Source organism: Amblyraja radiata, chromosome 6, assembly GCF_010909765.2.
Source record: "Amblyraja radiata isolate CabotCenter1 chromosome 6, sAmbRad1.1.pri, whole genome shotgun sequence".
NCBI classification, from domain to species: Eukaryota; Metazoa; Chordata; class Chondrichthyes; order Rajiformes; family Rajidae; genus Amblyraja; species Amblyraja radiata.
Window position 1 is genome coordinate 16408414 of NC_045961.1, and position 20710 is coordinate 16429123.

General features: G+C 43.8%; 1 protein-coding gene across 10 annotated transcripts in view; it reads right to left on the reverse strand.

Annotated features, from left to right (window-relative positions):
• The window catches only part of supt20h (SPT20 homolog, SAGA complex component), a 63993-nt gene that overhangs the window by 1549 nt on the left and 41734 nt on the right, over nt 1-20710 (reverse strand). For 2 of the 10 annotated variants that reach the window (XM_033022224.1, XM_033022226.1), the window contains exons 20-24: nt 17525-17679; nt 13807-13853; nt 5935-6054; nt 869-968; nt 7-122 (exon numbers count right to left, since the gene is read on the reverse strand). In XM_033022224.1, coding sequence (XP_032878115.1) covers nt 7-122; nt 869-968; nt 5935-6054; nt 13807-13853; nt 17525-17679 — 538 coding nt within the window. The remainder of the gene's footprint in view (nt 1-6; nt 123-868; nt 969-5934; nt 6055-13806; nt 13854-17524; nt 17680-20710) is intronic. The other 8 variants (XM_033022230.1, XM_033022229.1, XM_033022234.1 and 5 more) reach the window with 5 other exon arrangements.

Genomic DNA, 20710 nt, shown 5'->3' on the forward strand with positions numbered 1-20710 from the left:
AGTTACTTGTATCTGTTGCTGCTGCAAGACCTGTTGCTGGTGTAAGGCGGATGCAAGCTCGAGGGCCGGATGAGGGTGGCTTTGTCTGGGTCTGCATGCAGCAGAGCCAACTTGAGACAACACTACAGGGTAGGGAGGAATCAGAATGGGGAAAGATTGTAACAAATGGGGGTCAGTAGAATTCACCTTGTAGTTTGAATCAGAAACACAGCTCAATATTAATGGCATGTGGTAAGAGTAAAGATAACATAACTTTGTTAAACCTACTGAGTGTGTTTCATTTACACTTTTTTTTCAGATATGACCACATTTCATTGAGAAATAATAATTTCAAATCACAGCCAATTGTTCAGTTTGGTTTTAAAATGAATGCTGTCTGGATGATAAGAGTTTTATTTAAAATTCCAATTCAGTAAAATAATCCACACTCTACTGCAGGTGAAACGGTAATGAAAATATGCATGCTGTGATTGTCCACACTATTAGTATAATCAGGAAATGAAAGATGAATGGCATGCTCTCTGAAACTCGCTTTGTTCAACAAAGCAGTTAGGTTTTTTTTGGGGGGGGGGGTTGTGAAGGATTGGGTAAGGTCAAGGGAAAAGGGTTAAGTGCAACAAAGTAAACACATGCATTCAAAGTCACTAAGTGTGGGATGCATTCCCTTTACACTAGTGCACTTTCTCAAGTAATCTATCTTACTGCAAGTGCCAATGATAGGACCATGAGGAAAAAGCAGTAGATGAGAGGCAAGCGATACGAGGCAACTGGAGGAGCCGGTGAGAGTTCTGATAGAAGGTTGTTCGAGATGGAAGTGACGTATAGCGAGGAACACAAGTCAGAGGAATGAAAGTTTAATAGTATGTACCTGTGCTCTGGGAAGGTGCAAAGCCTGCAGCCAGGTTGATGACTGCAGTCTGCTGTGCTGTCAAAGCCTGTTCTTGACTAGCTGGAGTCTGGTCAGAATTCTGCTGGACAGAACACAGGTCCTGTATCTGAGTTCTACGCATCAGTGTGAAGTATCATGGATCTGATATTTCAACAAGTTCTAGACTAAAACCTCTCAAGAGAATCAACCTCGAGTCAAACCAAGCTGGTGTTTTGCAAGAGATATCAACATCGTACAAATAGAGTGATTTAACCAGTTGAGGGGAGATCTGGAATCATTTCCCTGAAGGATTCACTATTTTGTTAAAGAATGTTGTCAGTCATAGAGCTTTCTAGATCTGCATTTGGGAAACAAAAACACAATCTATACACCATTTATTTTCCAGAATCACATGAATCAATTACTTATGCTTACAAAAGGAAACAAAAGTGAATTTGATTCTATTCAGTGTTGGTTGATGAAAAGTGATTGCAAACTAAAATGCAGCACTTCAGTAAAATAGTATGTATTTGATCGATTGATTGAAAGATACAGCATGGAAACAGGCCCTTCAGGCCATGGCAACCATCGATCATCACCCGTTCACACTAGTTCTATGTTATCCCACTTTCATAACCACTCCCGAGACACTAGTGGGCAATTTACAGTCGCCATTTAACCTACAAATCTGCATGTCTTTGGGATGTGGGAGGAAACTGGAACTCCCGGAAGAAACCCACGTGGGGAAGAACAACGGACAATTGGGGGGCGGCGGCAAAGGACAATGGGGACCTGGCGTGGGGGAACTGGTGGGGAACAGGGGGGGGGAGGGGGAGCAGGCGTGCTTTGTAACTTTTTCAGAGCCGTAGGTGGCTGCTATTTGTATACATTGCGTGTATGCAAGCAAAGTATCTCACTGTGCCTAGTCACATGTGACAATAAAGTATTCCTATTCCTACAAGGAGAACGTGCAAACTCCATTCAGACAGCACCCATAGTCAGGATTGAACCCGGGTCATTGGTGCTGTAAGGCAGCAGCTCTAGCTGCGCCAATGTGGCACCCTAACTGCAATACAAGTTTGACTCCATATTTAGCCTCAACAATCAACATAATTTTTCTTCCTAGAACAACAGTATTGTTGTTTAATTCATCTGTACTTAAAATACTTCTTCAAATTTTAACTAGAAAAAGGTGATTCTTGGAAATATGAATCTTATTTGAAAGTGCATTGTTGCAACTTACATGTCTCAATAATGTTTGGATTCAAGCAACTGCAGATGTTAGTTGACAAAAGACAACAAACTGCTGGAGTAACTCAGCAGGTCAGGCAGCAGCTCTGGAGAACATGGATAGGTGATGTGTCGGGTCAGGGCCTTCCTAGTCTGAAGATGTTCTCCAGGGATGCTGCTCAGTTGCTCCAGCACTGCGTCTTTTTTTGTCTCGAGTAATAGTTTACTGGAAAAGCTTGTGGAAATTTCATCCAGTATGAATAAAGAATGCGGTGCTGGCTCGAAGGGCCGAATGGCCTCATTCTGCACCTATTTTCTAATGCAAGCGGGTACACTATCTGGCCAGGTCCATCATTCATTATGATGGGACTAGCATAGATAGGGAATCCTGGTTGGCATGGACGAATTCTGCCGAACGGCCTGTTTCTCTGCTGTATGACTCTAAGCTCAACTTTCCAGCATAATATACGTACTCTTCGATGTTCTTGGCATTGAAAGAGCTATGAATCCTCTTGAGTAAGCTGAGCAGTCACAGCTCTCTGGGGTGGAGAGGTTTAGGAGGAAACATGAAAAGCATATCCAGGTGCGCAACAAAGTCGGCAAATAAGAAAGCGCCATGCATTTTATGAAGCATTACCGTAACCCTTCATAACCAAGCGAACACAAGTAAAGCAGCTTCGACCATCAGCCGTGAGGGGTTGCCATTATACTGCTGCATTTTTGTGGATTTAATAACATGCCATCAAATTCTTACAAAGCATCTAACATCAAATTAGCCGCCAAGGCGACCACATCAAATCAAACATTGTTATTGACACGGGCAAAAACTGGACCAAAAACCTACTGTTTTTAGGGATGATAGGAATTAAAAACTGTCTGGAAATGTGTTTTTAATGGATAATGAGACAGAGGGCCTGTACTTATTGGAGCCATTAATCAGAACCTCAAGACATTTCAGAGATATCTTTATATAGGTGGTGTCTTAACTAAATATAGAGATTTACAAGGACTCGAGGGCCTGAGCTACAGGGAGAGGTTGAGCAGGCTAGGGGGCTTTATTCCTTGGAGTGCAGGAGGATGAGGGGTGATCTTATAGAGGTGTATAAGATCATGAAGGGAATAGATAGAGCTAGTGTACAATCTATTACCCAAGGGGAATCAAGAACCAGACATATTTCAAATCATATTTCAATATTTCAAATGTCATTAGAAACGGGAATAGTGCCGGAGGATTGGCGTACTGCGCATGTTGTTCCATTGTTTAAAAAGGGGTCTAAGAGTAAACCTAGCAATTATAGACCTATTAGTTTGACGTCAGTGGTGGGCAAATTAATGGAAAGAATACTTAGAGATAATATATATAAGCATCTGGATAAACAGGGTCTGATTAGGAACAGTCAACATGGATTTGTGCCTGGAAGGTCATGTTTAACTAATCTTCTTGAATTTTTTGAAGATGTTACTCGGGAAATTGATGAGGGTAAAGCAGTGGATGTTGTGTATATGGACTTCAGTAAGGCCTTTGACAAGGTTCCTCATGGAAGGTTGGTTAAGAAGGTTCAATGGTTGGGTATTAATGGTGGAGTAGCAAGATGGATTCAACAGTGGCTGAATGGGAGATGCCAGAGAGTAATGGTGGATGGTTGTTTGTCAGGTTGGAGGCCAGTGACGAGTGGGGTGCCACAGGGATCTGTGTTGGGTCCACTGTTGTTTGTCATGTACATCAATGATCTGGACGATGGTGTGGTAAATTGGATTAGTAAGTATGCAGATGATACTAAGATAGGTGGGGTTGCGGGTAATGAAGAAGAGTTTCAAAGTCTACAGATAGATTTATGCCAGTTGGAAGAGTGGGCTGAAAGATGGCAGATGGAGTTTAATGCTGATAAGTGTGAGGTGCTACATCTTGGCAGGACAAATCAAAATAGGACGTACATGGTAAATGGTAGGGAATTGAAGAATGTAGGTGAACAGAGGGATCTGGGAATAACTGTGCACAGTTCCATGAAAGTGGAATCTCATGTAGATAGGGTGGTAAAGAAAGGTTTAGGTGTGCTGGCCTTTATAAATCAGAGCATTGAGTATAGAAGTTGGGATGTAATGTTAAAATTGTACAAGGCATTGGTGAGGCCAATTCTGGAGTATGGTGTACAATTTTGGTCGCCTAATTATAGGAAGGATGTCAACAAAATAGAGAGAGTACAGAGGAGATTTACTAGAATGTTGCCTGGGTTTCAGCAACTAAGTTACAGAGAAAGGTTGAACAAGTTAGGGCTTTATTCTTTGGAGCGCAGAAGGTTAAGGGGGGACTTGATAGAGGTTTTTAAAATGATGAGAGGGATAGACAGAGTTGACGTGGAAAAGCTTTTCCCACTGAGAGTAGGGAAGATTCAAACAAGGGGACATGACTTGAGAATTAAGGGACTGAAGTTTAGGGGTAACATGAGGGGGAACTTCTTTACTCAGAGAGTGGTAGCTGTGTGGAATGAGCTTCCAGTGAAGGTGGTGGAAGCAGGTTCGTTTTTATCATTTAAAAATAAATTGGATAGTTATATGGATGGGAAAGGAATGGAGGGTTATGGTCTGAGCGCAGGTATATGGGACTAGGGGAGATTATGTGTTCGGCACGGACTAGAGGGGTCGAGATGGCCTGTTTCCGTGCTGTAATTGTTATATGGTTATATGGTTATAAGTTTGAGGTGAGAGGGAAAAGGTTTAAAAGGAACCTGAGGGGCAGCTTTTCCACTCAGGGTGGTGGGTATATGGAACGAGCTGCCAGAGTGGCAGGTACTATAACAACATTTAAAACATATTTACATATGTTTAGTACTTGCAGGCCAACTTATCACACCTTATTAAACTAAACCACTGATTAATTTTGACCAAGTAGCTTCAAGCACACAACTAATTATGTGCTGAAAATATTAAAATATTTTCCAATCAATAAGTTGGCTGGCCAGTACAATTTCTAAATGTATAAATTATGTATCAGACCATTTACTGATACTTGCTAATTAGATATATAGACTGCCAATTAACACTCCCAAATATTTAAGCTAATATTTTTAAGATTGTAGCACTGCATAAAAAGATCACAGTATTTCTGCCCTGAAGAGTTGAAGTTTCTGAATGTAATCAAACAATTAAATCGGCAGAAACTTTTTTTTACTAATGTTGGTGCAAATCAAGCCACAAGATGTTGTAGAAAATGTTCATGGTACAAACATCCCTTTAAACTCCGAGTTGGTCTTGTGGCAGATCACAATTTACTGCTTGTTATATATAGACCAGGGGGAATTATGTCCTAGCAGCCCAATCACTTTGGTAGTCACTGTTCCAACATCTAACACCTCGGCATCAAGCACACAACTAAATATGTGCTGAAAATATTAAAAATATTTACCAATTTAATCCAATCAATAATTTTTCTAGCAATTTATAAATTTGTAAATTATATTAATTTAATTAATAATGAAATTATTTAAATTTTATTTTAATTAAGAGATACAGCATGGACACAGGCCCATCAGCCATGTCGACCATCAGCCCCGCTCATACTAGTTCTACGTTATCCCACTCTCCAATCCATTCCTTACATACATGGGGCAATTTACTGAGGCAAATTAACCCACGCGGTCACTGAGAGAACGTGCAAACTCCACACACACAGAACCCGGGTGTCTGGCGCTGTGAGCCAGTAGTTCTACCCGCTGTGTCACTGTACCTAAATTTAAGTATTTTATAAAAAAAGAACGCATCTTCATCTGTGGTCCTGGCCCTGTTCGATAAGAATAAATGGTCTGATTCACTAGCTTTGTAACATAAAGAAAGCGCACCTGTTCTCCCTGCTGTGGAGTGCTGGAGGCTGCAGACTGCTGGGACGATGGGAGCTGAGCAAACTGGGGCAGCTGTTCCTGTTGGAGAGGATTGAAGATCACTGGTGGACCACTTGACAGCTGGGTAGGATTAAAAATGTCAAATAAAAACAAAACCACCGTCTAAATTTGAATTATATGATTGTATGTTTATAACTACACCCCTGTTTTTGTCAAATTAAGATCTTATAGAACAGTACAGCACAAGAACAGGCTCTTCTGCCCACAATGTTCGCACCCAACATGATGGCAAGACCGGCTCTTTTCTGCCTGCACATGATCCATATCCCTAATCCCTGCATATCCGTGCGCCTGTCCAAAAGTCTCTTAAACGCCACATTGTAACTACCTCTACCATCACCCCTGGCAGTGCGTTCCAGGTACCCACCGTCCTCTGTGTAAAATAAACATGCCCTGAAACTCCTTTAAACTTTGACCCGCTCACCTTAAAGCTATGCCCTCCAGTATTTGATTTTTGTATCTTGGGAAAAAGGTTCTGACTGCCTACTACTCGCATGCAAAATATATCATTGGGACACAAGCAACTGCAGATGCTGGAATCCTGTGTAGAACACAGGTGCTCAACAGGTCAGAGAGCATTTCTGAAGAAGGGTCCTGACCCAAAACATTGCTTATCAATGTCCTCCAAGAAATGCTGCCTGACCCGCTGCGTTACTCCAGCACTTTATGGTCTAAAACACATTACCACTTTTTGAAATGCCTAGCAAATGACAAGGCCAAATCATTATAAGTTTATCACAAGTTGTTTTTAAGATTTTACAGTTCTGTACTTAGAACTTTTGTAACTGTCGGCACCAGAAACATGGCGACTCTTGGTGTACTGCCTAGGTGAAGTCTGCTGTATAATTTTACTGGATTGTATGGAAAAACAAAAAAATTCACTGTTCCTCGCTACTTGTGACAATAACGTATCATTGAGAATTGTAAAAGCCACTTGGATAGATTGACCTCGCAACCTGACGCCCTGAACTGAGTAGCTTGTGGGCATTTCAGAAGGGATTCGATCATAAACTGCAGGGGACAGTGTGAGACCACTTGGTAAGATATTAGTGAATCTAGACTAGTTCTGAGGAAGGTCACTAACACGATGCATACAATAATATTAACCGGTTTCTTTCTCCACAGTAGACACAAAAAGCTGGATTAACTCAACGGGACAGGCAGCATCTCTGGAGAGAAGGAATAGGTGACGTTTCGAGTCGAGTCTGATGAAGGGTCTCCACCCGAAACGTTGCCCATTCCTTCTCTCCAGAGATGCTGCCTGTCCCGCTGCATTACTCCAGCATTTTGTGATCACCTTTCTGCTCCCTTTGGTCAACAACGGACTGTTTTGTCTTGCTGGTGTAAGGGCTGGGTTGTTATCCTGACTCCATGACAAAAAGTTCTCGATCTTTTTCTGGTAGTTCATCTTCCCCTTTGCTCTACCTATTGTACTCAACTTTGACATGATTGTATTTATGTATTGTATTATCTAATCTGTTTGGATAGCATGCAAAACATAACCTTTCACCATACTTCGGTACCCGTGACAATGATACACCTAAACTTAAGGTGGAGGTCAGCTTTGTATAAAACCAACCACAGAGCCCTTGATGAAAAACATTCTCGAGACTTAGTGTAGAAACAAAGAACTGCAGATGCTGGTTAATACACAAAAGGGCACAAAGTGCTGGAGTAACTCAGCCGGTCAGAAGGCATCTCTGGAGAACATGGATGTCAGTTCTCCAGAGATGCTGCTTGATCTGCTGAGTCACACCAGCACACTGTGTCCATTCTCGAGACTTGTCCAACCAACTTTAAATTGGAGGAACAGCACCTCATATTTTGCTTGGGTAGTTTGCACCTCAGCGGTATGAACATTGACTTCCCTAACTACAGATAGCCCTTGCTTTCCCTCTCTCTCCATCCCCTCCCCCTACCCAGTTCTCCCACTAGTCAAACTGCCTCCGACAACATTCTATCTTCGTCCCGCCCCCTCCCGACATCTGTCTGAAGAAGAGTCTCAACCCGAAACGTCACCCATTCCTTCTCTCCAGAGATGCTGCCTGTCCCGCTGAGTTACTACAACATTTTTTGTCTACCTTCGTATTAAACCAGCATCTGCAGTTCTTTCCCACAAACTTTACATTTAATATCTATATTGATATTTTATGTGTTGCTTTAAACAGGGAGCTGATTTTTAAGCAAGGAACCCACTATTTTGTCTGCGTTGAGGTGTGCATTTGCATTGTGATCTTTAGACTTTAGAATACAGCGCTGAAACTGGCCCTTTGGCCCATCATGCTGACCAGCGATCACCCTGTCCACTAACACTATCGTACACATTAGGGATAATTTACAATGTTTACTGATGTCAATTAACCTACAAACCTGTATATTTTTGGAGTGTGGAAGGAAACCTGAGCACCCGGAGAAAACCCACGCGGTCACAGGGAACAGGCGCAAAACTCCACAAAGACAGCACCCGAGGACAGGATCGAACCCGGGTCATTGGCGCTGTGAGGCAGTAGCACTACCCGCCCCATCGCCCAAACATGGAGGGTTATCAAGGTGTGAGAACATGCTTACGTAAATTTGATCAGAACAGGTTCGCAGATGAATAAAATAGGAGACCAGTTGAATGTGTAGAATTAATTATATGAGATCAAGTAAGAATCGTATCCAATATGATTCTTGAGTCCAATAGTAGCAACAAAAGTGTCAACAATGTAGACCTTTGAACGCCTAAACACAAATGATAAATCCAACAAATTGGTCCTTTCCTTACCGTAATTGGATTTATCACTTGGAGCAAAATTCAGGAATGTTCTTTGCAGGGTTTATCTATCAATCTATCTATCTATCTATCTATCTATTACCCCCATCTCCACCCCACCTCCTTCCCGTCTCCCTTGCACCACTCCCCGCTACCCCTCTCCCACCCCCCTACCCCTCTCCCCCCCTTCCTGCCCTCCCCACTCTCCTCCCACTCCCCGCTCTCCTCCCCCTTCCCATCACCCTCTCACTCCCCCTACGCCGCTCTGCTTTCCCTCCCAAATCTCTCCCATTTCCTCCTCCCCCTCTCCCCTCCCTCCCCTCCCCTCCCCTCTTCTCACCCTCCCCTCTCCCCACCACGATTTTTACCATTTCGCTAGCAATTTCACTTTTACATTCGCAAATCCACTCCTCATTAAATGTAGTCATTTTTCTGTACACATTTTTAATAAAATCCTTCACTCCCCCCCACTCAGTCATTTTTTCGCCTCAGCTGGCCACCTTCTAATCGCGTGCCCCGCGCGACCATAACGGCAGCTGCCACCTGATACTCCTCCACTCCCCCCCCCTCCCGTCCCGGCCCGGCTCTGTCACGCTGGCCGAAGCCATAGATCGGCTGGTCCCCCACTGCTTTTCGCCGTCCTCGCTGGCGGCCCGCAGGCTCACTCGGTATCACGCCCGCCCACTCCACCCTCCCTGTACTCGGGGTCTGAAGCGCCAAGGATGCGAGGCGATGGAGCTGAGGCTCACTCTGAGGCTGCTGGGCGACCCTACCCCTCTCCTCCCTCCCTTCTTAATAGAATATCAATGGGGGTGGTTTGTGTGTGTGTGTGTGTGAGAGGTTGGTTAGTGTGTGTGTGACGCATCAGGCCGCCCCCTCCCCTCGCAACCACGCGTTGTGGGAACAGACCCAACGGGTCTGCATTTGGTCTCGTCTATCTATCTTTAAAACTGTGTGGCTGCCGGCGTCTGTCCGCCGTCCGTCCGGCCGCCTGCCGGCCGCCTTTCTGCCTTTGATTCGTTGCTACGCCGACCCCTCCCCAATCCCTCCCCCCATCCCCCACCTCTCTCCCCCTCCCCCATCGCTCTCTCCTCCCCCTCCCCCTCTCCATCTCCATCCCACTCTCCTCAGCCCTCTCCTCCCACCCCCACCCCATTTCTCCCTCCCCACTCTTCCCCCTCCCTCCACACTCTTCCCACTATCTCCCCGACCCTATCTCCCTCCACCCCTCCCTCCCCCTCCCCCTCCCCTCTCTCTTCCCCTCCCCCACCCCTCTCGCCTCCCCCCTCTCCATCTCCCTTGCTAAATACATTCTTGCCATAGAGGGAGTACAGAGAAGGTTAACCAGACTGATTCCTGGGATGTCAGGACTTTCATATGAAGAAAGACTGGATAGACTCGGCTTGTACTCGCTAGAATTTAGAATATTGAGGGGGGATCTTATAGAAACTTACAAAATTTTGAAGGGGTTGGACAGGCTAGATGCAGGAAGATTGTTCCCGATGTTGGGGAAGTCCAGAACAAGGGGTTATAGTTTAAGGATAAGGGGGAAATCTTTTAGGACCGAGATGAGAAAAACATTTTTCACACAGAGTGGTGAATCTCTGGAATTCTCTGCCACAGAAGGTAGTTGAGGCCAGTTCATTGGCTATATTTAAGAGGGAGTTAGATGTGGCCCTTGTGGCTAAAGGGATCAGGGGGTATGGAGAGAAGGCAGGTACAGGATACTGAGTTGGATGATCAGCCATGATCATATTGAATGGCGGTGCAGGCTCGAAGGGCCAAATGGCCTACTCCTGCACCTAATTTCTATGTTTCTGTTTCCCTCTCATCACCCCTCTCCCTCTCCCACCCATCCCTCTCTCCCCCACCCCCTTCACTCTTTACCCCACCCCCTTCCCTCTCTCCCCCCGCCCCCTTCCCCCTACCCCTCTGCCCCTTCCACCACTCCCCCTACCCCTCCCTCCCCACTCTTCCACTTCTCTCCCTCACTCCACCCCTCTCCCTCCCCCACCCCTCTCTCTCCCCCTCCCTTCCCCCTCCCCTCCCCCCACCCCTTCCCCGCTGACCCTCCCCACTCTTCCACCTCTCCCCCTCCCACTATCCCTCCCCACTCTTTCCCCCCTCTCCCCCTCCCTCCACACTCTTCCCCCTCCCTCCTCCTCTCCCTCCCCACCCCCCCAAATCTCTCTCCCCTCCCCATCTCTCTCTCCTCCCCTCTCCCTCTCTTCATCCCTCTCCCTCTCCTCTCCCTCCCATCCCTCTCTGTCCCACTCACCTTCCCTCTCCCCCACCCCTCTACCCCATCTCCCTCCTTCCCTCCCCCACACCTCTCTCCCCCTCCCCATCCCTCTCTCCTCCCCCTCCCCCACCCCTCTCTCCTCCCCCTCCCCCACCCCTCTCTGCTCTCCCTCTCCTCACCCCTCTCTGCTCTCACTCTCCTCCCCCCCCCCCCCCCCCCGCAAACGCCGTTGGGGAAACAGACCCAACGGGTCTGCATTTGGTCTAGTATTATTATAAAACTCTGATCTTGAATGCGGATGTATTTGTGTGTGGATTTGTGTGTTTTTCTGATTCACATCTCCTCGACAACCCGACGCGCTAACGGTGACATGTTTACATATTCCGGGAGAGATTTACCTCATGATCTCGAAAATCGTCTCATCTGAAAATTTGATTCACTGTTTCCTGTTATTTCTTCAAATTGTTCACCAACCTGAGATATTTTTTAAACTAACGAGCTGATGACGTCACAATGGCTCTGCTCCTCGCGGCCAGCTGCGCACAGTTTTCAACGCGCAGCCTGTTGGGCACTGATTTTGCACGAGCTGCGAGTTACGTAACCCCCCCCCCCCCCAACTCACCGCCGCTTGGCTGGCCGTCCACAGCGCCCCGCCGCAGCCCTCCCACCCCCAGGACTCTGGATTGAAGCCGCTGAACACGCAGTAATTTGGTTGGGCTTGAGCGCTTCAGACATTCCGAGAGCTGCCGAGGCCCACCGCCCGCTCGCAGTCTGCCCCGTCCACGCCGGCCGCTCGCAGAGTTCAAGTCCGCCTTCTCCCCCCCCCACCTCTCACCTGTCCCCCCTCTCCTCCCCCCTCCCTCCCACCCCGTCCCTCCCCCCTCCCCTCCCCCCTCCACCCCCCCCTTCCCCCTCTCTCTCCCCCCACTCCCTCTCCCTACTCCACCTCCTCTCCCCCCTCTACTGCCTTCCCCCTTTCTACTCCTCCCTCCTCCACCACCCACACCCCTTTCCCCTTTCCTCCTCCCCCCCACCATCTCCCCCTCTCCATCTCCACCTCCCTCCACCCCCCTCTCCCCCTCTCTGCCCCTCGAGATAGCGCGGGGATGGGGTAAAAGGAGCCAATGAATAATATTAATATTATATCAAGGGGGGTGGTTAGTGTGTGTGTGACGCCGCAGGCCCCCCCGCAACCGAGAGTTGAGGGGACGGGACCCAACGGTAAATTGTTTTGAAGGAATTTCACGTTTAGTGTGGCACTCCGGGGGAGTTGCTGCCTTAGAGCGTCAGGGACCCAGGTTCGATCCTGACTACAGGTACTTAGAAACATAGAAAATAGGTGCAGGAGTAGGCCATTCGGCCCTTCGAGCCTGCACCGCCATTCAATATGATCATGGCTGATCATCCAACTCAGTATCCTGTACCTGCCTTCTCTCCATACCCCCTGATCCCTTTAGCCACAAGGGCCACATCTAACTCCCTCTTAAATACAGCCAATGAACTGGTCTCAACTACCTTCTGTGGCAGAGAGTTCCAAAGATTCACCACTCTGTGTGAAAAGTGTTTTTCTCATCTCGGTCCCAAAGGATTTCCCCTCCATCCTTAAGCTGTGACCCCTTGTCCTGGACTTCCCCAACACCGGGAACAATCTTCCTGCATCTAGCCTGTCCAACCCCTTAAGAATTTTGTACGTTTCTATAAGATCCCCCCTCAATCTTCCTAAATTCTAGCGAGTACAAGCCGAGTCTATCCAGTCTTTCTTCATATGAAAGTCCTGACATCCCAGGAATCAGTCTGGCGAACCTTCTCTGCACTCCCTCTATGGCAATAATGTCCTTCCTCAGATTTGGAGACAAAAACTGTAAGCAATACTCCAGGTGTGGTCTCACCAAGACCCTGTACAACTGCAGTAAAACCTCCCTGCTCCTATACTCAAATCCTTTTGCTATGAATGTTAACATACCATTCGCTTTCTTCACTGCCTGCTGCACCTGCATGCCTACTTTACGGTACGGAGCATACGGTACGGAGCCTGCATGCCTACTTTGTCTGTACAGAGCTTGTACGTTCTCCCTGTGACCGCGAAGGCTTTCTCCAAGATCTTCGGTTTCCTCCCACACTCCAAGGATATACAGGTTTGTCGGTTAACTGACTGTTGTAAATTGTAAATTGTCCCTAGTGTGTAGGATGGTGTTAGTGTATGGGGTGATCGAAGGTCGGCGCGGACCCGTTGTGCCGAAGGGCTTGTTTCCGCGCTGCATCACTAAAGGCACAAGATAAAGTTAAGTACATTCTGGTGAATACAAAAAACTGTTCAAGTCAATAGATGTTTTGGGAATTTAGGATTTTAAGTAATTAGATCAGAAATGTCATTGGCCAAGTACATTTGCACTGCGCAAACTTTAGTTCAATGGAAGAGATCTTGTCTACATCACACATACATCTTGTCTACATCAGAAGCCTGTTGCACATTTTAAAATACATTTTTTGGTAAATAGAATTAGGAATAATGGGAGGGGATATGTCTGACGTTCAAGTCTTATTCCTATTTTGTGCTTGTAAAATATTCTAATCCAGAAAGCTGTAAGATTAACATGAACACGGGGGTATCTAATAGGAATTCTGAATTTCACATTAAGGGTTAATTTCAGACAAGAACTAACTCTTTAACTTGCCTTTATAAACACGTTGTATTCTGTATTTCAAAAATACTAGTGAGGAGCACGAAATGTTGCAGGTACGTACGGTATGACACCCAGAATAGCGAAGGTGATGAATGAAAATAGAGGAATGGACAATAATAAAGAAACCTTACCTGAAGCAAGTTCAGAGGTCTGAAACCAGGAGCATTTTTTGGACCACCTGCCGAAAATAAAAGTGACATATTAGGTGAATTAGAATGCACAATTTTGATTAGTAACGGTGTCAAGGGTTATGGGGAGAAGGCAGGGGATGGGGTTAAGAAGGATAGATAGATCAGCCATGATTGAATGAAGACTTGATGGGCCGAATGGTCTAATTACATAGAAACATAGAAAATAGGTGCAGGAGGAGGCCATTCGGCCCTTCGAGCCAGCACCGCCATTCATTGTGATCATGGCTGATCGTCCCCTATCAATAACCCGTGCCTGCCTTCTCCCCATATCCCTTGATTCTACTAGCCCCCAGAGCTCTATCTAACTCTCTCTTAAATCCATCCAATGACTTGGCCTCCACTGCCCTCTGTGGCAGGGAATTCCACAAATAATTCTGCTCCTATCACGTATGAACATGAATTAGGTTCAGATACAGGGACTCCCACCAGGTGCGGTTGCATGTACTTTTCTCACGGTATTTATATTCTACTAATTCTACTAATGGCTCTGGTGTATTGTTCTGATCTAAAAGCTGCGGGGAGTTAAAAATGTTCCAGGCTTGTCAGCGTCATACAGCACAGAAACGGGCCATTCGGCCCAACTCGTCCATGCCAACCAAGGTGTCCCATCTACACCAAATGCATCTGCCTGCATTTGGCCCACAACCCTCCAAACCTTTCCTATCCATGTACCTATCCAAATGGCCTCTAAATGTTTTAGTACCTGCCTCAACTCCTCTGGCAGCTCGTTCCATGTACCCACCACCTTTTGCGTGAAAACGTTTCCCCTTAGGTTCCTATTAAATCTTTTCTTCCTCACTTTAAACCTATGCCCTCTGGTTCTTGATTCCCCTACCCTGGGTAAAAGACTCAGACCCTCAGTACATCGACCCTCTATTCCTCTCATGATTTTATACACCTCTATAAAGTAGGAAAGAATTTTCAAATGGAAGCCAAATAGGGGACACTTTTGATATTAAATCACTGTGCTGACAGAAGTTTGACTTTTTACTTTAACTATATAGTTTCAGAAACTTTACGCCAAGAGGTCGTTCAGCCCATCATGTTGTGCTGGCTCATCACATTAGAGTTGCTTATGCTGACAAAAGTGTCAAAGATTGTTTGCCTCAAAAATAAAAACCTGATTTTTGCTGCTTTGAAAAATAAATGAAATTGCATCCAAAAATCAGTATCATTTAGTCTGGATTCAGATGTTGGACAATGATAATAAACATTGGAGGCATTGAAAGGGTAAACAGCCAGAACCTTTCCACCAGGGTGTAATTGTCAAAGACGAGAGTGCATAGCTTTAAGGTGAGAAGGGAAAGTTTATTTAAAGAAGATGTGCAAGGCAAGTTTTGAGTAGTGTGTGCCTGGAACATGCTGCCGGGGGGGGGTGGTGGTGGAGGAGGCAGATACAATAGTAGTGTTGAAGAGGCTATTAGATAGGCATACGGATATACAGGGAATAGAGGGATATGGATCACGTGGAGCAGAGGAGATTAGTTAATCTTGGCATCATGCTCATCACACACTATGTGGCTGAAGAGTCTGTTCCTGAGCTGTACAATTCTTTGTTCTTATATTTCAGGTGGTAGTCACTGCGACCTTGATCATGGGTCTAGCAATCTCAGACGTGTGGATTTGCACTTTCAAATGTTAACTTTAACCTGGCGTCATCCACTTTTAGCATCAGTAACAGTGATGAAATCAAACACATTCCAAACCAATCACAATAAGGGATTCTCAGATGGCAAGCTAGGAGAGTAAAAACTAATTTTATAAATGTTTTATATAGAAATGTTAACATTTCACATTTTAATGAGAGCAGCATTTCACCGTTCATATACATGGACCTGTGGTAGCTGTCCACTGCCAGGTCCACCCCAATAAGAATACCTCCAGATTCAGGGACAGTTTCTTTCCAGCTGTTATCAGGCAACTAAACCATCCCTTCACCAGCTAGAGAGCGGACCTGAACTCCAATCTACCTAATTGGAAACCTTCAAACTATCTTTAATAGACACAGCTCCTGGTTTAGTTAGTGTTTTGTTGTGTTCAAGAATAAAGAACCTAGAACAGTACAGCACTGGAACAGACCCTTCGGCCCACAATTGCTGATTGTTCAATGGTTGTAAGATTGGGACTACATCCTTACATTATGGAAGGTCCCTTCAGCAGAACATAGAGCAGTATAGACCCGAAACGCCAGTTTGAAGAAGGGCCACGACCCGAACCATCACTTATCCATGTTCTTCAGAAATGTCGCCCGAACCGCTGTGTTACTCCAGCTCTATGTTTCTTTATTTGTGAATGACCATCTGCAGATTCTCGTTTCTACATAGAACAGTATGGCACAGGAATAGGCCCACAATGTCTGTGCCGAAGATGATGTCAACTTCAACCTTTATCTGCCTGCGCCTCACCCTAATGTCCCCATTCCCTGCATATTTTGAAAATGGCACCAAAACCTGGCGCTTCTTGCATGCAGAACCAGTAGACTATTTCTGTACAATTGCTAACAGGGGATGTGCTTAGCTATGGCGATACTCTACTGGACTGTTTGTAAGAAAATAATTTCACTGTGTGTATGCACTTCAATAATCAAGAGAGTGTTTTATTGTCCTATGTCCCAGACAGAACAATGAAATTCTTACTTGCAGCAGCACAAACAAATGTGTAAACATTGTAAAAGAGAGCCACAAAATGCAGGAGAAACTCAGCGGGTCAGGCGGCATCTCTGGAGAAAAGGAATAGGTGTCGTTTGGGTTTAGACGCTTCTTCAAACCCTTCAGTGTGAAGAAGGGACTCGACCTGAAATATCACCTATTCAGTTTCTCCTGATCTGCTGAGTTACTCCAGCATTTTGTGTCTGTATCTTGGGTGTAAACCAGCACCTGCAGTTCCTTCCTACACACACACACACGCGCACACACGCACACACACACACACACACACACACACACACACATATATACACATATATATATATACACATACATATATATGTATTTATTTATTCATATAAACACATCCAAACACAGAAAAACAATAGTAGCACAAAAAGGCAAAGCTAATGGCCACCAATCGAAGTAGTTCAGAGCTTATTTGGAGGTTGTAGTGTTTAATAGTCAGATGGCTGTAGGGAAGAAGCTGTTCCTGAACCTGGACATTGCTTTGCACATGTGACAGTAAAACCATTGAGATTGCTTCCTGGCAAGCTGCACGGCAGAGGGGTTGCCACACGGCAGACCACAGCTCGCTACCGCGGCAACGAGAGGGAGCCCGGACTCTGCTCGCACCGTGCCCTGGATATGGGAGGCGCACCCCCCGGGGAACGAGGGGTAAAGAGGGACATCGGTTCGCGGGATTACCGGAATGGAGGCGACGGCTGCAACGGGCAGTTGTGGTCAGCTGCAGCTGGGACTGTACAATGGCTTCTCTTGCATAGGGACTCAGTGGGCTGTTCTGTACATTCTGTACTAACCAGAGTAATTGTGCTCATGTACAGGGATAGTCTTGCTGATCTGTATGCAAAAAATCTATTTCACTGCACCCGAGTGCACGTGACAATAAAGAAACCATTGACCATTCTTGGAACTGGAGCAGTGATAACAATTATATTCAGAGCAATTGTTCGCAATACTTTTTCAAGTGTTTCATCTTATGGAGTACTCACCAACTTGGGCTGCGGACTGCATGGCGGCTGGGAGGGAGCTTGGCACCAGTGCTACTGGAGGTATAATACTGCTCAGATTTAGAGCAGTGGGGGCTTTGGCACCAGGACTGCTCCCCAGCATGGGATTTGAACCACTCATTAATGTCTGTGCTCCACTGGAAGGGAAACAAAACAGATACATTGTTCATATGTTATATTTCTTTCAGCTATTCCACCACTTTTTCAGCATTTGTTGAAACAAGAACAGAACAGACCCTTCGGACCACAATGTCTGTGCCGAACATGACGCCAAGACCAACTTTTATCTGCCTGCACGTGATCCTTATCCCTTTTAAACCACAAGGTCATAAATGATAGGAGCAGAATTAGGCCATTCAGCCCATCAAGTCTACTCCGCCATTCAATCATGGCTGATCACTCTCTCCGTCCTAACCCCATTCTCCTGCCTTCTCCCCATAACCTCTGACACTTGTACTAATCAAAAATCTATCTATCTCTGCCTTAAATATATCCACTGATTTGGCCCCCACAGCCTTCTGTGACAAAGAATTCCACAGATTCACCACCCTCTAGCTTAGAAATTTCTCATTTCCTTCCTAAAAGAACGTCCTTTAACTCTGCTATGACCTCTAGTCCTAGACATTCCCACTAGTGGAAACATCCTCTCCACTTTCGGAGGTTTAATACACATATTTTAAATGACGTGCAAGGCTATCAATATTTAAAACAACAAATGAAACTTTTTTTCGATACAAATGATATACCAGGTACTTTGCCTTCTTTATTATGGGAAACTTTTAAGGCATTTATGAGAGGAATTATAATTTCATATCAAAGTTTTCAAAATAAAAAGAATAAGACAGAACAATTGTTGTTAGAACAAGAAATCAGACAGTTAGAGTTGGATAATGCCAAAGATTCCACGACAGATAAACACAATAAGATAATATTACTGAAATTTAAACTTAATCGAATTTTATCGGCAAGAGTAATAAGACTATTCCAAATTACAAAACAGGAACATTTTGAGTTTGGTGACAAACCACATAAGCTTTTAGCTCGCCAATTGAAAAAACAAGAAAAGGAAAATACTATAACCAAAATTAAATCAGAGAAAGGTGAATTACTAATACTACCTAAAGATATTAATAATAGATTTGCCCAATTTTACCAAAACTTATATACATCTAAAATTAAAATAGAAGATAGTAAAATAATTTTTTTTCTAGATAACTGTAATCTTCCAATACTGGACCTTTTGGAACAAGAGGAACTAGGAGCTCAAATTACAATCAAAGAAATAGGTGAAACAATAAAATCGCTGAAAAATGGTAAGACACCGGGGACCAGTTGGTTTTAATAATGAATTTTATAAAACATTTCATGAGATAACGACCCCTTATTTATTTAATTTATACTCCCATGCTTTTAAAGAAAACAAACTACCTGAAACACTAACAGAATCAACTATTACGCTTATTCCAAAAAAAGATAAAGATTTAGAAGATACGGGCTCGTACAGAGCTATATCACTTTTAAATACAGATCAGAACATTTTAGCAAAGATTTTAGCAAGAAGATTAAGCAAATATATTAGTAAATTGATAAACCCTGATCAAACGGGGTTTATACCCAAAAGATACTCATTTAATAATCTGAGACGCCTGTTTAATATAATGTACTCGCATAAAGTAGAGGAAGAAGAAATATCAATTATTTCTTTGGATGCAGAGAAAGCATTTGATCAGGTAGAGTGGCAATACTTATATAAAGTACTACAAAAATTTAATATGGGAGAGAATTTTATAACATGGGTAAAATTATTATATGATAAACCGATGGCAAGAATTTTAACTAATAACATGTTATCTCAAAAATTTCAACTATCAAGGGGTAATAGGCAGGGATGTGCACTATCACCCCTGCTATTTTCCCTTATGATAGAACCCCTGGCTGAAAGTATAAGAATTCATCCGAATATTCAGGGCTATAATACCAGGGACTCAAAGAATAAAATCTCATTATATGCAGACGATATACTTTTATATATTACAAAGTCACAAACGAGCATACCAAATTTATTAAACTTAATAGAGGAATTTGGGTCTTTTCTGGATATAGAATAAACTGGAATAAAAGTGAAATCATGACATTAAAACCTCAAGAACCTACACACTTATTGAAGTTCCCCTTTAAAATCGCAACAGAAAAATTTAAATATTTGGGTATTCAGATTACTAGAAAATATAAAGCATTATTCAACGCTAATTTCATACCTTTATTAAATAAACTTAATACGCTGATTAAATTTTGGAAAACACTTCCCTTATCATTATTAGGTAGAATAAATGCAATAAAAATGATCTTCCTACCACAATTAGGTAGGACTGTACACTGACAATGACAATTAAAATTGAATCTGAATCTGAATTACTATACCTATTTCAGTCTATACCGGTATATATACCAAAATATTTAAAAAAAAAATTAGACTCTAATATTACTAATTATATTTGGGACTATAGATCACATAGAATCACAAAAAAACACTTATGTAAACCAAAAGAGGTCGGGGGACTTTCACTTCCGAATTTTATGTATTATTGCTGGGCAGTGCATCTTAAGAATATGATTTATTGGTTGGATAGTTCTACCCAACAGACAGAATGGATAAAAATGGAGAAGGAGGATTGCCATCCTTGTAATATAGGAACGATCCTCTTCTCCCCAAAAAAACTGAATAACACATTATATAAGAAGAACCCAATTATATATGGTACAATAAGAATTTGGAAACAAATAAAATTATCTTTAAAATTAAGAAATCTATCACTGTTAATGCCAATAGCGAATAACCCTTTATTTAAACCATCTCTTATTGATAAGACATATAACCAATGGGAAAGTCTCGGAATTAGAAGGATCGGGGATATGTACTAAATGGGAAACCTACTATCATTCCAACAATTACAATTAAAATTTAAATTGAAAAACAACCAATATTTTAAATATCTTCAGATTTGCGATTTCATGAAAAAAAATATACAAGGATATCAAAAAGTAACTCCTGACATTGGAAGAAGCAATGAATATTGAAGCTGACTCACAAAAATTAATATCATATTTATATAATAGTATTCTAAATATAGACCTACCATCGACAGAGGTACTTAGAGAAGAGTGGGA